We start from the raw sequence: 22,169 nt of genomic DNA, 5'->3' as shown, positions 1-22,169 counted from the left end.
GAAATGTGCCGTTTTTGAGAACCGAAAGACACAGACTTGAAAACTGAACGCTGATTTGGTAAGTATAATCCCTTCCAGGTCTTCTGATGGAAGAACAGTGTTGATGATGGGATATGTAGATAGGGCGAGTCGGTCAAGGATCGATTCGGACAAGGTGGTAAATTGTATGACAAGCGACAGTTTATTCAGAGTAAAGATATCTGGTACAACGTATACAGGCTCATTCATTTGGCTCACAAGGAACCAGCAGAAAGAAGCCCCGATAACAGATTGCAAGCATGTTATGTACAGCAAAGAAAGTGGGTTGAGTCTGGAAGTCCCTGTCTTTTGGTTGGCCACAGTTGAGGTGTTGTCTTCTTGGATTGGTCCTGTTGAGCCGTCCGTCGTTCCTCCGGGTCTCGTCGTGTCGTTCTCAGTCACACAATGTTCGGCTAGGAAGGAGATTGTGTGTGTGTGCTTGTGTCTGCAAGTCAAGGCTGTCTCTTCCTCCCAATGTGTGGGTGTATGTCTTATCTGTGTGTCCTCGGCAGTTAGTGTGTGTAATGTGTGTGTGCTGTGTGTGTGGGTGCTATCCTGTATGGGACCTAACATGTTTTACTGTGAAAATACGTTGTCTCAGTTATAGCAATGTGATAGCAGTAAGCTGGTAATTTGCATAAGAAATAGCACTTCCTTACAACAGCAAAGGTAAGGGAATATTTATGTGTTAATTTTGGGTTTCTGTCGACTCCAAGATAGAGGAGGGATACTGCTAATGTTGGAGCGCCGACTCCTAGTATAGCCTAGTGAACGCTACCTGTAACGTTAAAAATAAATGTAACACAGCGATTGCATTTAGAAGAAGTGTATCTTGCTATACATATGTAAAACATGCATATTTAGTCAAAGTTTATGATGTGTATTCCTTGTTAGCTGACGTTATCTGCCGGAGCTATTTCATTTCTCCTGACATTGTAGTAGCATTTTTTGAACGATGCGTCATTGTAAACAGAGATTTATGGATATATATTGCAGATTATTGAAAAAAAAATGAATGTACTGTGTAACATGTTATATTACTGTCATCTGATGAAGATTTCAAAATATTAGTGAAATGATTTTTCTTTTAATCCTGCGTTTGTTGATTGCATATTTTTTCCTACTTGGCTATGCTAATGAGGTATGTCTGCGGTGGTGGTTGGACATAAATATGTGCTATGTTTTCGCCGTAAAACATTTTAGAAATCTGACTTGCTGGGTAGATAAACAACTTGTTTATCTTTCATTTGAGCTATTTTACTTGTTAATGTGTGGAGGTTAAATATTTTTATGAATATTTTTTCGCATTGTGCGTTATGCTAATGAGCTTGAGCCCTAGTCACGAACCCGCGTCCGGTATTGGTGGACTATGAGGTTAACCTGTTTATAATCTTTTGACAACAGAGACGGCATGTCAGACAATTTATGATATAACACAAAGGATTGCGAATTTGTAATACTGCATTGATATTTGCTATTATTTCTAACATGTTAGGCTTTGTTTTGATTGAATGTTTTGCATGCCAACGGTGGTTCCATGTGCTGTGCCTAGGAATGAAAACAATAGAGTTCAACAGAGTAAAGAACACAAACTGGAAGTGCTGTCTTTGTTGTTGAAAATGTATGCTATTCCCCATCCACACTGAAGAGGCGCTGAAATGTACATCAACCAGGGATAAAGAGAACGTTAACACTGTGAAATGTTTTGTACTTATTTGAAGTGTCTGTTGACATGTTGGAAAAGATTAAAGGTCTACAATTTGTTTAATTTGTCAATATTCTATTTTAATTAATTGATTTACTGGCCACCATTACTTTGGTTACATGTTCAGTATATGTATTGTCCAGCAAACCCACTGCAGCCTACATTACTAGCTCACTCTCCATCCATGTTCAATATATGTATTGTCCATCAAACCTACTGCAGCCTACCTCACTAGCTCACTCTCCATCCATGTTCAGTCCAGCCTACCTCACTAGCTCACTCCCCATCCATGTTCAGTATATGTATTGTCCATCAAACCCACTGCAGCCTACCTCACTAGCTCACTCTCCATCCATGTTCAGTATATGTATTGTCCAGCCTACCTCACTAGCTCACTCTCCATCCAGCCTACCTCACTAGCTCACTCTCCATCCAGCCTACCTCACTACCTCACTCTCCATCCATGTTCAGTATATGTATTGTCCATCAAACCCACTGCAGCCTACCTCACCAGCTCACTCTCCATCCCTGCTTTGGACAATTAATAGCATGACTCTCGTACCATTTCCCTTTATGGTTGATATTAGCAACGAAATGAGATATTATCTGTCTCTCTACTATTGTGTACCGCTGTCAAATACTGTGGCAAAATAAAAAAACAGGGAAAATAAGTACTTAGAACTAACAATTATTATAGATAAATATCAAAGAAAAGGGTTAACACAACACTGGACTGAACCCCCTAATTGTCAAACTAATAATAATGTACAACAATATAGAAGATACATGACTACAGGTTATGCCATATGGGTGTATATCCACTGTATGACCAACTATGAAAAATGTATCTTACACTGCGTGATTTTACAGTACACAAACAAGAGTGTGCAATATAGAAGGGTAACGTAAACTCACCCCATTTCGTACAAATATGCGCAACCGCAACATTCAAACGAGGCTACAAAGAAAACTAATGGGACTGTAACGACTGTGTTGACTTCAAAATCGGGTATGAACTAGGTTTCTATTCAAGCGTTGATCGACATGGTAATGGCTCTATAGTATTGGAGGTTAAAAGTTGAAAAAACGGACCCTTCATTGCATCGTGGCGTGTCATGTCGTAACGTACAGCATAAAGCAACTATTTCTGTCTCACAATCTCTCTCCACCAGGTGTAGCACTTCTCTCATCCTTTAAAAACAAGAAATGGACAGTGACGGGGGTAAGGGGGGGATACCTAGTAATTTTTTGCGTCCTCATTGCATGCGATCATCATTCTCAAAGCCGCTGTTTACTTCTAAGATCACTTTAGCACCGCCCTAAAAACCCGATTCAAATTCGACACAAACCTTCAAATAGGTATGTAATGACACATTATATAAACTCTTTATAGTGTTTTATTTACATTTTAGAGGTGATAAGGTGATAAGTTGGACAGATCGAGTGAAAAAAAAGCTATTTTACCACATGACATCTCTCCTTCTCACTATCACGCATTAGTTTCGCTTCCCCATCCGCCATTTTTCAAAAAGGGCTCATTGCCTGCTTGAATTATGCAGAAACGGGCAGCGTGGAGCTCATGTTATTGATTCTGTTGGAAAGACATTCGAATATAAAAAAAGTTTGTACTTTGTTTACGCTCCCTAACTAATTCAACTAGGAATACAAAATTGTTGAAATGGAGCAGCATTTTGTGTTCCTTGTTTAATTAGTTAGTACAAACTTTTTTTACATTCGAATTTCAATAGCTCCTTGGTCATGTGACCTACTTGACTCAAACAAGGTTCAGAATGTCCACGGACTAACGTAGACTCACGTAAACTCGTACATCGCCTTGGTCCGTACAATTGGAAAGGGAATTAATGTCCTGTGCAATGTTGTGTGCAATTTTTCCAACATCATGACAGATATTTGGAGTCTGTGAAATCGCGAATATCCGTCAAAAACCCAAACTGTTCATACATTTGTGTTTAGCCTGTTAAATATTTCAGTCCTATTGGACTTATTTGACTAAATCAGCATGGCTTAACTTAGTTTCTTTCGTTTTTGACCTCGACATTCTTGCTAGATAGTCTGATCTCTAGCTCTGCTAGCTAGCTAATGCTAACGGCGCTAGCTAACCTCCTATGCTGTATCTTTGGGACTGATACCAGTGTGGAAGAGCTGGTCATGTCTAATAGTTATCTATGGGACTGATACCAGTGTGGAAGACCTGGCCATGTCTAATAGTTATCTATGGGACTTATACCAGTATGGAAGAGCTGGTCATGTCTAATAGTTATCTATGGGACTGATACCAGTGTGGAAGAGCTGGTCATGTCTAATAGTTATCTATGGGACTGATACCAGTGTGGAAGAGCTGGTCATGTCTAATAGTTATCTATGTGGGACTGATACCAGTGTGGAAGAGCTGGTCATGTCTAATAGTTATCTATGGGACTGATACCAGTGTGGAAGAGCTGGTCATGTCTAATAGTTATCTATGTGGGACTGATACCAGTGTGGAAGAGCTGGTCATGTCTAATAGTTATCTATGTGCAACTGATACCAGTATGGAAGAGCTGTTCATGTCTTATAGTTATCTATGTGGTAATGATACCAGTGTGGAAGAGCTGGTCATGTCTAATAGTTAACTATGTGGGACTGATACCAGTGTGGAAGAGCTGGTCATGTCTAATAATTATCTATGGGACTGATACCAGTGTGGAAGAGCTGGTCATGTCTATTAGTTATCTATGTGGGACTGATACCAGTGTGGAAGAGCTGGTCATGTCTAAGAGTTGTCTATGTGGGACTGATACCAGTGTGATAGAGCTGGTCATGTCTAATAGTTATCTATGGGACTGATACCAGTGTGGAAGAGCTGGCCATGTCTAATAGTTATCTATGGGACTGATACCAGTGTGGAAGAGCTGGTCATGTCTAATAGTTGTCTATGGGACTGATACCAGTGTGGAAGAGCTGGTCATGTCTAATAGTTGTCTATGGGACTGATACCAGTGTGGAAGAGCTGGCCATGTCTAATAGTTATCTATGTGGGACTGATACCAGTGTGGAAGAGCTGGTCATGTCTAATAGTTATCTATGGGACTGATACCAGTGTGGAAGAGCTGGTCATGTCTATTAGTTATCTATGTGGTAATGATACCAGTGTGGAAGAGCTGGTCATGTCTAATAGTTATCTATGGGACTGATACCAGTGTGGAAGAGCTGGCCATGTCTAATAGTTATCTATGGGACTGATACCAGTGTGGAAGAGCTGGTCATGTCTAAGAGTTGTCTATGGGACTGATACCAGTGTGGAAGAGAAGGTCATGTCTAATAGTTGTCTATGGGACTGATACCAGTGTGGAAGAGCTGGCCATGTCTAATAGTTATCTATGGGACTGATACCAGTGTGGAAGAGCTGGTCATGTCTAATAGTTGTCTATGGGACTGATACCAGTCTGGAAGAGCTGGTCATGTCTAATAGTTATCTATGGGACTGATACCAGTGTGGAGGAGCTGGTGATGTCTATAAGTTATCTATGTGGGACTGATACCAGTGTGGAAGAGCTGTTCATGTCTAATAGTTATCTATGTGGGACTGATACCAGTGTGGAAGAGCTGGTCATGTCTAATAGTTATCTATGGGACTGATACCAGTGTGGAAGAGCTGGTCATGTCTATTAGTTATCTATGTGGTAATGATACCAGTGTGGAAGAGCTGGTCATGTCTAATAGTTATCTATGGGACTGATACCAGTGTGGAAGAGCTGGCCATGTCTACTAGTTGTCTATGGGACTGATACCAGTGTGGAAGAGCTGGCCATGTCTACTAGTTGTCTATGGGACTGATACCAGTGTGGAAGAGCTGGTCATGTCTAATAGTTATCTATGTGGGACTGATACCAGTGTGAAGAGCTGGTCATGGCTAATAGTTATCTATGGGACTGATACCAGTGTGGAAGAGCTGGTTACTTTTATTGGACTTTGTGAATGATTACCTTGACAATAGGACAATTTAATATTATTGTCTTGCAGACAAGTGAAAGATGTTAGAAATGATTTTCCCTGTGAGATTCCTCATAATACAGAATGTGTGTGGTGTTTCCATTTCCAACACGGAGATGCATCAGCAGGATGAGGGACATCTGCTGTACGTCTGCTCCATTCACATCAAGGTCAGGTATTCCATTAAGGAGTATTCATTTTAACCAGAGTGACATGATGGGTATATGGAGAGATGTTAATTGGTATAAGGTGATTATTGGTACTATTTGGGGTAAAAATGTTGAATACCTACAAGCTGAGAGTACCTACAAGCTGAGAGTACCGACAAGCTGAGAGTACCTACAAACTGAGAGTGCCTACAAGCTGAGAGTACCTACAAGCGGAGAGTGCCTACAAGCGGAGAGTGCCTACAAGCTGAGAGTGCCTTCAAGCGGAGAGTGCCTACAAGCTGAGAGTACCTACACGCTGAGTATGCCGACAAGCTGAGAGTGCCTACAAGCTGAGTGCCTACAAACTGAGAGTACCTACAATCTGAGAGTACCTCCAAGCTGAGAGTACCTACAAGCTGAGAGTACCTTCAAGTACCGACAAGCTGAGAGTGCCTACAAGCTGAGAGTACCTACAAGCTGAGAGTACCTTCAAGCTGAGAGTGCCTACAAACTGAGAGTGCCTACAAGCTGAGAGTACCTACAAGCTGAGAGTACCTACAAGCGGAGAGTACCTACAAGCTGAGAGTTCCTACAAGCTGAGAGTACCTACAAGCTGAGAGTACCTACAAGCGGAGAGTACCTACAAGGGGAGAGTACCTACAAGCTGAGAGTACCTACAAACTGAGAGTGCCTACAAGCTGAGAGTACCTACAAGCTGAGAGTGCCTACAAGCTGAGAGTGCCTACAAGCTGAGAGTGCCTTCAAGCGGAGAGTGCCTACAAGCTGAGAGTACCTACAAGCTGAGAGTACCTACAAACAGAGTACATACAAACAGTGACTACAATTGAGAGTACCTACAAGCTACCTACAAGTACCTACAAGATGAGAGTACCTACAAGCTGAGAGTACCTTCAAGTGCCTACAAGCTGAGAGTACTTACAAGCTGAGAGTACATACAAGCTGAGAGTACCTACAAGCTGAGAGTGCCTACAAGCTGAGAGTGCCTACAAGCTGAGAGTGCCTACAAGCTGAGAGTGCCTACAAGCTGAGAGTGCCTACAAGCTGAGAGTATCTACAAGCTGAGAGTACCTTCAAGCTGAGAGTGCCCTACAAGCTGAGAGTGCCCTACAAGCTGAGGGTGCCTACAAGCGGAGAGTACCTACAAGCTGAGAGTACCTACAAGCTGAGTGTGCCTACAAGCTGAGAGTGCCTACAAACTGAGAGTGCCTACAAGCTGAGTGCCTACAAGATGAGAGCGCCTACAATTCTTCCAATAATTGTTTACAGACAGATTATTTCACTTAAGTAAAAAGCTGAGGACAGAGGAGACTGAATAGCTGACTCCCAGCATAACATTTTGATTTGTCCTCTCTGAATAAACCTATTTTCCTCTCCCTGATTTGCTTTGGAGTTTGTGTTATTGAAGAATAACATAACAGAACTGTTGCGTTTATATTTTTGTCCAGTGAAAGTTCTACTACTTAAATGGATCTCCATTCCCATATCCTAAATGTATCACCCTCCCTAACAAAGTACACATAAAGGCTTACAAAACTCAGGAAAAATTATGAATAAGGCGATGTCATTTTGCTGCTAAAACCTGTAGGCTGTGACAACTGTTTATCCTTGCAGCGTTATATGCATTCACTCTTAAATATATGCATATGTAGATATATACACACACGAAGTCATGAGATTTTCTTTTTTTAAAGTCATAATTTTATTATGTTTCATTTTTAGAGCCAATGGCCTTTAGATGACGATCTGAGAAAATAAGGATAAAGGGAGAAAAATCACAGGTTTCTTTTTTTCTATTTTTTGTTGATGGCATTGAATTCAGTCGTGGTGATAACATCCTTTACCCCCGGAGTTGGGGGTTGGGGGTGTCACTAGAGGAAACGTCCCTGGCCTTGCTTCTCTCTCATCCATGCCTGGATCCTCTCCTTCAGTTCAGGGACTGTGAATAAAGACAATGACACAGCAAAACGTGACCACAAACCCCTGAGGACCTTAACCGTTAATAAGGTGTGCTAGTAGGACATATTGCCTAAAAGAAAATGGAAAATAAACAGACTTCAATTGCAGTTAGAGAGCTGGTCCTCTTCTTTCATTCTTATGTGACCAACTCTTGACTGGAAGACCATGCTGTGTGTGTGTACATACGTGACTCCAGCATGACCATGCTGTGTGTGTACATACGTGACTCCAGCAAGACCATGCTGTGTGTGTACATACGTGACTCCAGCATGACCATGCTGTGTGTGAACATACGTGACTCCAGCATGACCATGCTGTGTGTGTACATACGTGACTCCAGCATAACCATGCTGTGTGTGTACATATGTGACTCCAGCATGACCATGTTGTGTGTGAACATACGTGACTCAAGCATGACCATGCTGTGTGTGTGAACATACGTGACTCCAGCAAGACCATGCTGTGTGTGAACATACGTGACTCCAGCATCACCATGCTGTGTGTGAACATACGTGACTCCAGCATGACCATGCTGTGTGTGTGTACATACGTGACTCCAGCATGACCATGCTGTGTGTGAACATACGTGACTCCAGCATGACCATGCTGTGTGTGTACATACGTGACTCCAGCATGCTTTCGTTGAGAGGCTGTCTGTTAAAGGGGTCAGTGGGGGAGTTGAGAAGGTGGCGGAGGATGATGGCTCGGTCCATGATGTTCCCAGAGGGCAGTATCACAGGGTCAGTCATTAATGTGTCCATCAGAGGGTCTGTGGACACACACGTACAGACAAAAACAAAGAGAAAATTACATTAATCTTCAATTAAATGTGTAAAATCAACATATACTGTACTTTCCTCTCTTCAGATATTGTTATTACGCTCTCGGCAATTATTTTTGCATGCAAGTGTTTATGCTAAAAAATAAAGCAGACTATAGAAATGCAAAAAGGAATCTTAATTAAGATAAGGCAATTATCTTTAAATGAAAAGTTGTGTCCTATATTGAAAGGTTGCTCTACTGTAGTAGAGGGTTTTATATGTTACATGTTTTATGTTACACGTGAGGACTGTCATGACTGGCCTGTTCAGGTCATGTTACCAAAGAGCACAGTCCTACAGAGACATCTCTCACTGCCGCAGAGGTGGGGGTTTATGACAGCTATCACCCATTGTAAATCGTAAGGCAGCAGACTAATCCTTTGTCCTCTCAGTAAGGAGGATCGGAATGTGTGAGTGGGCCCTAATGGAGAACCTACCTCAGGACGGTAACATGCAATAAATGGACGTTGGGATATTCCATCAGACAAAACGTTGGTAACAACGATAGATGGAATATGAAAATGAATGTTGTTTTTGTTATGTTATTAAAAGTTGAATGACGGCAATATAACAAAAAATGTAACTTGAAGAGTTTTCATAATACGTACCCGATGTTTGCATACTGTGCATTGTGTGGAAAGTCTCCAGATCAAATATAATGTTTTTGGAAAAGATGAAATGGGAAGTTAGTTGTCAAAACCGGATCTGAGTAAAATCCAGAGTTTGCCTTGTAACTAGATACGCCATAAAGATGGAAACGCCCCTTTCTGACCCGGGGGCATAAAACATGTGAGCAGACTAGGTGACCACGCGCTGCAGCCAAGGTCTACAAGTTGTCACAACCCCAAAACGCAACACGAGCTTGAAGTCAGAGGAACCTCAATCAATTCTACGGTTGAGTAGCTGTATCTAAGGTGAATTCAAGCAGGACCACCCGGTTATTCTCTCCAAGGAATTGTGCGTCTACACTGCTTTCATTCCCACGCTGGAACCATCTATATGGCTGACCATCCTCAGAAGACCCCTCTTACAGAACGAGGGCGAGGAAACAGACAACTAGGAGAAAGGACACTGACATTGTGTGGACAAGCAGACTTACATCTATATGGCTGACCATCCTCAGAAGACCCCTCTTACAGAACGAGGGCGAGGAAACAGACAACTAGGAGAAAGGACACTGACATTGTGTGGACAAGCAGACTTACATCTATATGGCTGACCATCCTCAGAAGACCCCTCTTACAGAACGAGGCCAAGGAAACAGACAACTAGGAGAAAGGACACTGACATTGTGTGGACAAGCAGAGACCCGTTAACAAAAGAGGTGCCGCCATCAGAGGGAGAAGGCGGAACTCGGTCCATGTAGAGATAACCCAACGTAGACCTTCGACAAGTATAACAACATCATTATATTCTGACCTGTAAGGTGGCAGTTCGGGGCACGGTGTTAGGTCTAAACCAAGTTTACAAATGTAACCAAGTGTGCTTTTCTCTTGGGCACTCTCTCTCTTTTAAATCCCGATTTTGTGAAACACGTGTCATATTCTGTTGGCCCGCTAGGGACCTGTTTCATTGTACTAAGTTCTAATCAATAACCTACGCCGTATGTGTGTGTGTATATCTTATATTATCATTTAGCTTGTTAGTAAATAAATAATCAACTCAATTGGTGTGGTACGGAATGAGTGAGAGCCGAGTTTGTGCAGATTTACAAACTATGCGACGAGACTGTAGAGGAAATTAATTAGCACTGCTGTAAAATCAATATTCTGATATTCTTTGATTTAATATGGGAAACGGAAACACAGTAAAATAAACTTTTCCCATGGTGCCCCAGGTTACTGAGTTAATTAGTTTAGTTTAATCAGTTTAATCACGTAGTTATAAACATAGTTCATGGCTTTTTTCCCATAGAACCCTAGGAGCAAGGACACCGTCGGGGGTATGAAGACATATGAAAACCTGAACTGACTAAATTAATGTTAATGTGTGTGAATTAAATTGTGGTGTTGTTGTGTGTGGATTGTTTCAGGAGTTCATGACCAGTTGCAAATTTTGATATATATTTATTTAAACAATAAAATAAAACCTAAATGTATTTTTACAGCGTTTACTGTCTTAATCTGTTCGTTGGACGGCGGTCGGTTCAAAGAGGGAGCGGCACAGCTGTCCTATAATTGAGATAATTGAGGTTAGAATGCATGTGTGTTTTCATCCCTTTTGTTTATTGTTTTGGCTAAATGATATTAGACGATGGGAGATTTGGCGGAAGAATAAAAGACGGGTGGAAACTTTGCTCAAGGAGCCACTGTAAAACCAAACTCCTGGTGTAGCATTCCGGTAAATACATCGGAGTACTTTGAAATGGATACGAACAGTATATTTCTGAGTAATATTCCTCGAATTATTATATGATCGAATGGTAAATGTTATTCACATTACACATAGCATATATACAGAGCATTCTCTACAGAGCATATACAGAGCATTCTCTTATGCCTTTTTCCACATTCTTCTTTTTTTTCCCACCTTTATTTAACTAGGCAAGTCAGTTAAGAACAAATTCTTATTTTCAATGGCGGCCTAGGAACAATATCTGCCTGTTCAGGGGCAGAACGACAGATTTGTACCTTGTCAGCTCGGGGGTTTGAACTTGCAACCTTCCGGTTACTTGTCCAACGCTCTAACCACTAGGCTGCCCTGCCGCCTCTATTGTACAGCCTTATTTTAAAATGGATCAATCTACACACCATACCCCATAATGAGAAAGCAAAAACAGGTTGTTAGACATTTCTGAAAATGCATATATATTTTTTTTACAGAAATAAGTATTCAGATCCTGTGCCATGACAGTTGAAATTGAGCTCAGGTGCATTCGGTTTCCGTAGATCATGTTTCTACAACTTGGAGTCCACCCGTGGTAAATACAATTGATTGGACATGATTTGGAAAGGCATACACCTGTCTACATATGGTCTCACAGTTGACAGTGCATGTAAGCAAGCATTTCACTGTAAGCTCTACACCTGTTGTATTCAGCACGTGACAAATCAAATTTGATGATTCGGTCAGGGAGGTGACCAAGAACCCAATGGTCACTGACAGAGCTCCAGAGTTCCTCTGTTGAGATGGAAGAACCTTCCAGAAAGATAACCATCTCTGCATCACTCTACCAATTAGGCCTTTATGGTAGAGTGGCCATGAAGAATCCACTCCTCAGCCCGCTTGGTGTTTATCCAAAAGGCACCTAAAGGACTTTCAGACCATGAGAAACAAGATTCTCTGATCTGATGAAACCAAGAATGAACTCGTTGGCCTGAATGCCAAGCGTCATGTCTGGAGGAAACCTGGCACGATCCCTACGGTGAAGCATGGTGGTGGCAGCATCATGCTGTGGGGATGTTTTTAAGCAGCTGGGACTGAGAAACTAGTCAGGATTGAGGGAAAGATGAATGGAGCAAAGTACAGAGAGATCCTTGATGAAGTCCTGAGTGCTCTGGAGCAGGTTTTCAAGACAACGACCCTAAGCACAGAGCCAAAACAACGCAGGAGGGGCTTCTGGACAAGTCTCTGAATGTCCTTGAGTGGGCCAGCCAGAGCCTGGACTTAAACCCGATAGAGCCTCTCTGGAGAACTGAAAATAGCTGTACAGCAACACTCCCCATCCAACCGAACAGAGGCTCTGCAGAGAAGAATGGGATAAATTCCCCAAATACAGGTGTGCCAAGCTTGTAGAATCATACCCAAGAAGACTCAAACTTGTAAATCACTGCCAGAGGTGCTTCAACAAAGTACTGAGTAAAGGCTCTGAATACATATGTAAATGTTTATCTTTCATTTTTAATATACACTGCTCAAAAAAATAAAGGGAACACTTAAACAACAATGTAACTCCAAGTCAATCACACTTCTGTGAAATCAAACTGTCCACTTAAGAAGCAACACTGATTGACAATACATTTCACATGCTGTTGTGAAAATGGAATAGACAACAGGTGGAAATTATAGGCAATTAGCAAGACACCCCCAATAAAGGAGTGGTTCTGCAGGTGGCGACCACAGACCACTTCTCATTTCCTATGCTTCCTGGCTGATGTTTTGGTCACTTTTGAATGCTGGCGGTGCTTTCAGTCTAGTGCAGTGGTTCTTAACCTGGGTTCGATCGAACCCCAGGGGTTCGGTGAGTCAGTCTCAGGGGTTCGGCGGAGGTCAAGACACACATCCGACTCATATGATTCGTGATGACACGCCCCGCTTGGCCATCATTGGCTGCAGGTGATCACGCTACATCGCTTGGCCTATCTGTGCTGCAGGGAATTTGGTGCGCTCAGTCGTCGACTTGTGACTGTCGTGATGGTACGTCTTGTGATTTCTTTCTTAATATTTTAATCCCTTCATACTTACTATGTCGAGCAAAAAAAGAAAGTGGTCGGAGGAATATGTACAATATGGATTCACATGTATAACGGAACGTGATGGGAGTCAGCGTCCTAACTGTATGATTTGCATTGCCAATTGCCAATCATGCTGGGAAAAGAGGCTGAAGTTAAGTTATCCCAAATTCCTCTTTCAAATGACACCATCAGCGATAGAATAGAGGACATGAGCAAAGACATCTTGGCTCAAGTAGTTGCAGATCTGATTTCAAGCCCGGCAAAATTCAGCCTTCAACTCGACGAGACCACAGACGTTTCCAATCTAAGCCAGCTTGCTGTATTCGTGCGCTATGTGAAAGACGGCGTGATAAAATATTTTTTATTTTGTAAGCCTCTTACAACAACAACTAAGGCAGCCGATGTGAAGAAACTTGTGGATGACTTCTTCAAAGACAAATCTTTCGTGGGATATGGTTTCTGCAGTTTCTTCGGACGGAGCTCCAGTCATGCTGGGAAGAAAGTCTGATTTTGGTGCGCTAGTGAAAGCCGATGCACCACACATCATTGTTACGCATTGTATTCTAAACAGGCATGCGTTGGCAACAAAAACCTTGCCTCCAAAACTGGCAGAAGTATTAAAAATTGTAGTGGAATGCGTGAACTATGTGCGAACTAGTGCTCTGAGGCACCGCATCTTCAGTGAGCTGTGTAAAGAAATGGGCTCTGAATTCGATGTACTTCTGTACCATTCGGTGGTTATCCCGGGGACAGGTGCTGAATCGTGTTTTTGCCGTGCGTGTGGAATTAGCCGTTTTTGCAAGAGCACCAACATTGTCATGCAGTTTGCTTAAAAAATTCTGAGTTCATTCTCATTTTAGCGTACATGGCTGATATCTTCGCAGCTCTCAATCAAAAGATGCCAAAAAAAACCTGAAGGCTTTTAAAAAAAAGCTACCGTTATGGAAACGACGAACAGAGAACGATAACTTCGCAAACTTTCCCCTGCTGGACAACTGTGTAAGTAAGATCGTAGATGTATCTGGAATCGGAGACATTTCTGTACCCGTGGAACTGAAACAAGCAATTGCCACGCACTTAGATGAGCTTGCAAAGTCTCTCGACGGATACTTCCCTACAAGAGAGTCCTTTTTGAGGATGCTGGACATTAAAACAAAGAAAAGGAACAGACTTTGTTGCGAAAATGACATGAGAGTGGCACTTGCCAAGGTGAAGCTGTGCATTTCTGAACTGGTCTCTGAAAGGCAACAGCAGAAGTCACACTGATTTGCAGTAAATATTCATTATTATGTTTTTGTTTTTGTGTGAAATGTTCATGTTTTGATGATTTTGTTCTTTGAACACAGTGATGTTGATGCACGGTTCATTTTGTGCACCAGTAAAATATATACCTATATGTTTTGAATTTGAAAAAATAATATTTTATTTTTCCAGTTAAGAAGGGTTCGGTGAATGCGCATATGAAACTGGTGGGGTTCAGTACCTCCAACAAGGTTAAGAACCACTGGTCTAGTGGTAGCATGAGACGGAGTCTACAACCCACAAAAGTGGCTCAGGTAGTGCAGCTCATCCAGGATGGCACATCAATGCGAGCTGTGGCAAGAAGGTTTGCTGTGTCTGTCAGCGTAGTGTCCAGAGCATGGAGGCGCTACCAGGAGACAGGCCAGTACATCAGGAGACGTGGAGGAGGCCGTAGGAGTGCAACAACCCAGCAGCAGGACCGCTACCTCCAAATCAACACCTCCATGGGTTGATAAATTTGATTTCCATTGATAATTGTTGTGTGATTTGGTTGTCAGCACATTAAACTATGTAAAGAAAAAAGTATTTAATAAGAATATTTCATTCATTCAGATCTAGGATGTGTTATTTTAGTGTTCCCTTTATTTTTTTGAGCAGTGTATATTTGCAATAATGTCTAAAAATCTGTTTTTGCTTTGTCATTAATCGGTTTTGTGTGTAGATTGATGAGGGGAAAAAAACAATTAAATCCATTTTAGAATAAGGCTGTAATGTAACAAAATGTGGAAAAAGATGAGGGGTCTGAAAACTTCTCGAATGCTCTGTAATTTATAGTATTCCGAGTGATGCAAGGCTCGCTACCTTGGCTAGACCCATCGAATAGCATTCATATGATAATGGAGTCGGATTTAATATTATATTATGGTCGTATTACTCTTATACTAATTTCGGATATCCTCATTCGGAGTGGATTTTCACTGCGGATAGTGAGGCATATTTTTTATTTATTTTTTATTTAACTAGGCAAGTCAGTTAAGAACAATTTTTTTATTTACAATGGTGGCCTCCCCCGGCCAAACCCAGACCACGCTGGGCTAATTGTGCGCCACCCTATGGGACTCCCAATCACTGCCGGGTGTGATATGGCATGGAAACGAACCAGGGACTGTGACACCTCTTGCACTGAGCTGCAGTGCCTTAGACCGCTGCGCCACTCGGGAGCCCATATCTGGAAATCAAAGTAAGTATGAGGCCTGCATTCCCCTCCCAGAGTATATTAAGTCAGTAGTTATAGGATAGCCCAGTCTAAGCTGTCTGTGTGACTGACCCTCATTACTCACAAAATGTCCTGAGTTTTGCCACGATAGAGGGTCTTCCTTTTACTTGTGTCCCAATCAAACTGACTTGAAGTCAGCTCATTTGACCGAAGTCCTGGACTATAGACGTTCAGAACATTCCGGACAGATATGTAAGGTACAGAACAGACACGGTGCTGTAGCAGGCCTAATGTGGAATAGAGGACTGTGACCAGTCTTAGTAATTTAAGTCTTACTGCGACGTTGCAGACAAATGAACATGCCGCTGCGGTCAGGGGCAATTAGTAACACAATAAATAAAATATATATGTTTTGTTCCAAAACTTGCCAGTTTGAACACTAGAAAGTGAATTTAAACACGTGCGAGCTGGAAAACTTGAACACTTGCCTTTAAACTTGTCAGGTGCGTCACTGTAGTCCATTTCGGACTGCGAGTTCCTGGCGACTATCTCCTCCACCTTCTCCAATAGCAGCTTGAATTTTTCAATGGTGATGGTGGACTTGATGCCGGCTTTCTTCATCTTGGAAATCACTTCCTCAAAGAGCTCTCGGCTGTATGACCGCTGGAAAGGGGAGAGAAAGAACACCATGTAAGCCTGTGGAGTATTTATTACTACACACCATAGCAAAACGTTCTGCAACAGTAGATCCCTCCACGCTTTGACCTGTTTGGTTCCTAGTGAAAGGGGGGGAGTGGAGCGAACAAACAGCCTTTCGGGGGAATTTTCCGTGAGACGCCTAAGGATGTAAGTGTGTCATTCTTCCAAATTATAGCTACATTGAGATGTCAGCATGGTCTGTACTGACAGCACAGTCTGTACTGACAGCACAGTCACTAGTACTGCTATTTCTTCCCCAGGCTTTGTATTGTGGCTAACAACTATGTGCCTTGAATTTCATAATCAATTACTTTACCCAAACCTGGTATAACGACATACATATGGAGGGGAGTGTATTTGGACAGTGAAGCAACATTTTTTACATTCGGCTCTATACTCTAGCATTTTGGATTTGAGATCAATTGTTTCATTCGAGGCAACAATACAGAATGTCACCTTTAATTTCAGGGTATTTTCATACATATCCATTTTAATGTTTAGAAATTAAAGCACTTTATGTATCCAGTTCTTCCCCAGATGAAGTATTTGGTACAAATTCACTTACTGTATTAGTCAAAAGCTTAGTATTTGGTCCCATACTCCTTGCTTGTGACTACAAAATACCAGCAACAGTGTGTGAAAACCTTGTGAAGACTTACAGAAAACGTTTGACCTCTGTCATTGCCAACAAAGGGTATATAACAAAGTATTGAGATAAACTTTTGTTATTGACCAAATACTTATTTTCCACCATAACTTGCAAATAAATTCATTAAAAATCCTACAATGTGATTTTCTGGATTTTTTCTCCGCATTTTGTCTGTCATAGTTGAAGTGTACCTATGATGAAAATTACAGGCCTCTCTCATCTTTTTAAGTGGGAGAACATGCACAATTGGTGGCTGACTAAATACTTTTTTGCCCCACTGTAAGTGAGTAGATAAGATGCCGTTCAGAGGCTACAACAAAATATGCTGAACTCACCATTACCAATAACAGGGGAGAGGTTAGCATTTTTTTGGGGGTATGATCTTTGTGCCTCTAACTTCTCACTCATCATTATCCATGTGTTCAGAAATACACTACCGTTCAAAAGTTTGGTGTCACTTAGAAATGTCCTTGTTTTTGAAAGAAAAGCTCATTTTCTGTCCATTTAAAATAACCTCAAATTGGTCAGAAATACAGTGTAGACAATGTCAATGTTGTAAATGACTATTGTAGCTGGAAACGGCTGATTTTTTATGGAATATCTACATAGGTGTACAGAGGCCCCTTATCAGCAAACATCACGCCTGTGTTCCAAAGGCACGTTGAGTTAGCTAATCCAAGTTTATAATTTTAAAAGGCTAATTGACCATTAGAAAATACTTTTTCAATTATGTTAGCACAGCTGAAAACTGTTGTGATCATTAAAGAAGCAATAAAACGGGCCTTCTTGAGACTAGTTGAGTATCTGGAGCATCAGCGGGTTCGATTACAGGCTCAAAATGGCCAGAAACAAAGACCTTTCTTCTGAAATGCGTCAGTCTATTCTTGATCTGAGAAATGAAGGCTATTCCATGTGAGAAATTGTCAAGAAACTGAAGATCTCGTACAACTCTGTACTACTCCCTTCACACAACAGTGCAAACTGGCGCTAACCAGAATAGAAAGAGTGGGAGGCCCCGGTGCACAACTGAGCAAGAGGACAAGTACATTAGAGTGTCTAGTTTGAGAAACAGACGCCTCCCAAGTCCTTAGCTGGCAGATTAATTAATAGTACCGCAAAACACCAGTCTCAACGTCAACAGTGAAGAGGCAACTCCGGGATACTGGCCATCTAGGCAGAGTTTCTCTGTCCAGTGTCTGTGTTCTTTTGTCCATCGTACATCGTCCATCGTACAGAGTCCAAAAAAACAGATAAAAATACACCTTATGGAACAGCGGGGACTGTGAAGCAACACAAACAAAAGCACAGACACACGCATACACACACTTACACATGGCTTTTGTGTTGTAGATATGTGGTAGTAGAGTAGGGGCCTGAGGGCACACACTTAATGTGTTGTGAATGTATTGTAATGTTTTTAAAATGGTATAAACTGCATTAATGTTGCTGGACCCTGGGAAGAATAGCTGCCGCCTTGGAAGCAGTTAATGGGGATCCATAATAAATACAAAAAACTGAGGATGACCACACAATGCATTTTCATCATGAACACAAAAGCAATTGGTTTTCTATCCAAAGTTTAAAAGAAAATGGTGTGATCCATTTTAAACAGAAGAGACCAGCAAAATGGATAAAAGGGTGTGGCAGTAGCAGGAACAGAGGCATTTAGTAGGCAAAACCTGATACTTAACATTCGTTTATGGTAAATAATGCAAGCAAGTTCAATGGCAAATTTCTCTGAACAGGGGGGAAAACATCACCAGATGCAGAGGGAATACATTAGATAGGATGAAGAAGCAATACTCCAAACCTCAGCTCCATACTACGTGTCAGACAGAACTGTTACTGTATACTGTTTGTTGGGGTATCTGTGGGAGGTCTTTGATCATCTTCCTGGATTCCTCATATCTTACTCATTGTTAGGAAGAATTATGGTCCAAATCGGATGTTAGGTACTATAATTATTGAACATTATATTATGAAACCTATAAATCAAATTCAATTTAAACAAAACAATGTTTCATGAATGTTAATCTTTTGTTTCTAACTACAGAAACTATTTCCAAAAAATGTGAGATGGTGGGTGTTGAAATCCTGTTTTTTGAGGTGCAACGACCCGTGACTATATACAGTGCCTTCAGAAAGTATTCAAAACCCTTGACTTATTCCACATTTTGTTGTGTTACTGGCCAAACTCTAAATGTATTAAATATATTCTCACCCATCTACACACAATAACCCCCTAATGAAAGTGAAGACATGTTCAGACATTTTTGCAAATATATCGAAAATGAAATACACACATAACACAAATATCTCATTTATTCACACTCCTGAGTCAATACTTTGTAAAAGCACCTTGGCAGCGATAACAGCGGAGTCTTTCTAGGTAAGTCAAAGAGCTTTCCACACCTGGATTGTGCAATATTTGCCCATAATTCTTTTTAAAATTATTCAAGCTTTTTCAAAATCGGTTGTTGATCATTGCTAGACAACCATGTTCAGGTCTTGACATAGATTTTCAAGTAGATCAAAACTATAACTCAGACACTCAGGACCATTCACTGTCTTCTTGGTAAGCAACTCCAGTGTAGATTTGGCCTTTTGTTTAGGCTATTGTCCTTCCTTGTGGAAAGCAGACTGAACCAGGTTTTCCTCTAGGATTTTGCTTGTGCTTAGCTCCATTAAGTTTATTTTTTTATCCTGAAAAACTTTCCAGTCCTTAATGATTACAAGCATACCCATAACATGATGCAGCCACCACTACGCTTGAACATATGGAGAGTGGTTCTCAGTAATGTGGTGTATTGGATTTACCCCAAACAAAAGGTTTTGTATTCAGGACAAAAATTAAATTGCATCTTTGTAGTGAGTGGGTGTATGGATACACCATCCAAAGTGCAATTAATAACTTCACCATGCTCAAAAGGATATTCAATATCAGTTTATTATTTTACCCATCTACCAATAGGTGCTCTTATTTACGAGGCATTGGAAAACCTCCCTGGTCTTTGTGGATGAATCTGTGTTTGAAATTCTCTGCTCGATTGAGGGACCTTACAGATAATTGTGTGTGTGGGATACAGAGATGAGGTTGTCAATCAAAAATGTTGTTAAACACTATTATCGCACACCGAGTGAGGCCATGCAACGTATTATGTGACTTGTTAAGCACATTTTTACTCTTGAACTTATTAATGCTACCCATAAAAGGGTTTGAACAACATACATATTAGCTCAATACAAACTTTTCATTTTTAATTCATTTGTAAACATTTCTAAAAAGACAATTCCACTTAGGCATAATGGGGTATTGTGTTTAGGCCAGTGACAAAACATCTCAATTTAATCTATTTTAAATTCAGACTAAACACAAAATAATGTGGAATAAGTCAAAGGGGTATGAATACTTTCTGAAGGCACTGTACATGAAGTGCTTTCATTTCTAAAGTTTTTATTGAATCGAACCTTTATATAACTAGGCAAGTCAGTTAAGAACAAATTCTTATTTACAATGATGGCCTACCCCAGCCAAACCCTCCCCTAACCCGGACGACACTGAGCCAAATGTGACTCCCGATAATGTCCGGTTGTGATACAGCCCGGGATCGAACCAGGGTCTGTAGTGATGCCTCTAGCACTGAGATGCAGTGCCTTATTCATACACCACATTATGTGTTACATCCTGAATTCTAAATGTTTTACACACCATACACCTAAATGAAATCTTATTTACATAAGTATTCACACCCCTTTGCTATGACACTACAATTTTTTTTAAATAAATTTGCAAGAACTTCTAAAAACCTGTTTTCACTCTGTCATTATGGAGTATTGTGTGTAGATTACTGAGGCGTTTTTATGTATTTAATCCATTTTAGAATAAGGCTGTAACGTAACAAAATGTGGAAAAAGTGAAGGGGTCTAAATAGTTTCCTTAGACACTGTACTGTATCTGGGGAAGGGTATAAAACAATTTCTAGAGTCTTGGAAGTTGCCAAGACCCTTTATGGGTCTCTATCATTGGAACTACCCAGACTCTGACTAGAGCTAGCCATCCGACCAAACTGAGCAACCAGTCATGAAGGACAGTGACCAAGAACTCTGACAGAATTAGAGTGGCTGAGATAGGAGACCCTGCCAGAAGGAGTACAGTCCTTCACCAATCTGGGCTTTATGGGAGAGTGGCTGTAGTATAGAGCCAAATAAAAAAAAGATATACTTTACTGTGGGAGGGGAGTGTAGGTGTGTAACCATAGACATTTGAGTCAGAACTGTTTTTACTCCCTGATTCATTGCTATCGGTGCACTCAATATACACAGTCAGGCTGCAGTAAGGTCTTTCCTGCAGTTATTTTAATGTATAAAGCTCTTTATTTAGCAAGGCTTAGGGTTTAGTTTAGATGAAATTGATGTATTGGGACTTCTACTCAGACATGGGTTCAAATACTTAGAATGTTTGCCAGATGGGTGGGGTTTGCAGTTGTGGGACTTTTCTTTTTGAAAACCCAGGTGTGCGACTACTACAGTTTACCTGGTCGTCGGCGATGGCCTTGGCGAAGCGGGCACAGTCAAGTTGCAGGTAAATGTCAGTAAGCTGGTCTAGGAGCTTCTTGGGCTCAAAACCGTACTTCTCTGGGTCCTCCACCTTCAGGTCCCGGCACTTGGGCCCGCATAGCTGCTGGAGGTTAAAGTTCAGCATGGCCGCCAGACGAGGCCCCAACTCCTGGAACGCACAAAGAAGGAAGTTCAGTCACCAGGAAAAATATTTGTGTATCTACGTCGATGAATAGGAATGGTTTAAGGTTACTATTGAAGTAGGCTTCACACCGTACAGAGCTTGACATTAAGGTAAATTTGCCAGTGGCACACCGGGCCAGTACCAAGTGAAAAATCCTGGCTAACTAGTTTGTCTCTTCTTTCTTCAGTCGGGTGCTGTGGTGTATTCTGTTGAGTTGCTGAGCCCTGGATACAGCAGCCAGTATCACTCCAAACGCGCATCACGGAAGTTCACATAAAAGAGTTTTAATGACTCCAACCTCAGTGTTTCAACCACTCCACAAATGTCTTGTGAACAAACTATAGTTTTGGGAAGTCTAAACCATTGTCTATAAACCAACAATGGTTTATAGACAGATTATTTCACTTATAATTCACTGTATCACATTTCCAGAAAAATAAATTGTTGACCTCCACAAGTCTGGTTCATCCTTGGGAGCAATTTCCAGACGCCTGAAGGTACCACGTTCATCTGCACAAACAATAGTATGCAAGTATAAACACCATGGGACTACACAGCCGTCATA

General features: G+C 41.3%; 1 protein-coding gene across 1 annotated transcript in view; it reads right to left on the bottom strand.

Annotated features, from left to right (window-relative positions):
- Positions 1-7,568: 7,568 nt before the first annotated feature.
- Positions 7,569-22,169, bottom strand: part of LOC115102707 (ubiquitin conjugation factor E4 B-like) — a 96,676-nt gene continuing 82,075 nt past the window's right edge. Inside the window, 4 exon segments of the mRNA XM_065005561.1 lie at positions 7,569-7,822; positions 8,465-8,611; positions 16,004-16,178; positions 21,398-21,589. Coding sequence (XP_064861633.1) covers positions 7,755-7,822; positions 8,465-8,611; positions 16,004-16,178; positions 21,398-21,589 — 582 coding nt within the window. The 3' untranslated portion in view covers positions 7,569-7,754.

The sequence above is a fragment of the Oncorhynchus nerka genome, linkage group LG20 (genome assembly GCF_034236695.1).
Source record: "Oncorhynchus nerka isolate Pitt River linkage group LG20, Oner_Uvic_2.0, whole genome shotgun sequence".
Lineage (NCBI taxonomy): Eukaryota > Metazoa > Chordata > Actinopteri > Salmoniformes > Salmonidae > Oncorhynchus > Oncorhynchus nerka.
The sequence above is the reverse complement of the archived record's forward strand: the minus strand, read 5'-3'. Positions and strand labels throughout refer to the sequence as shown.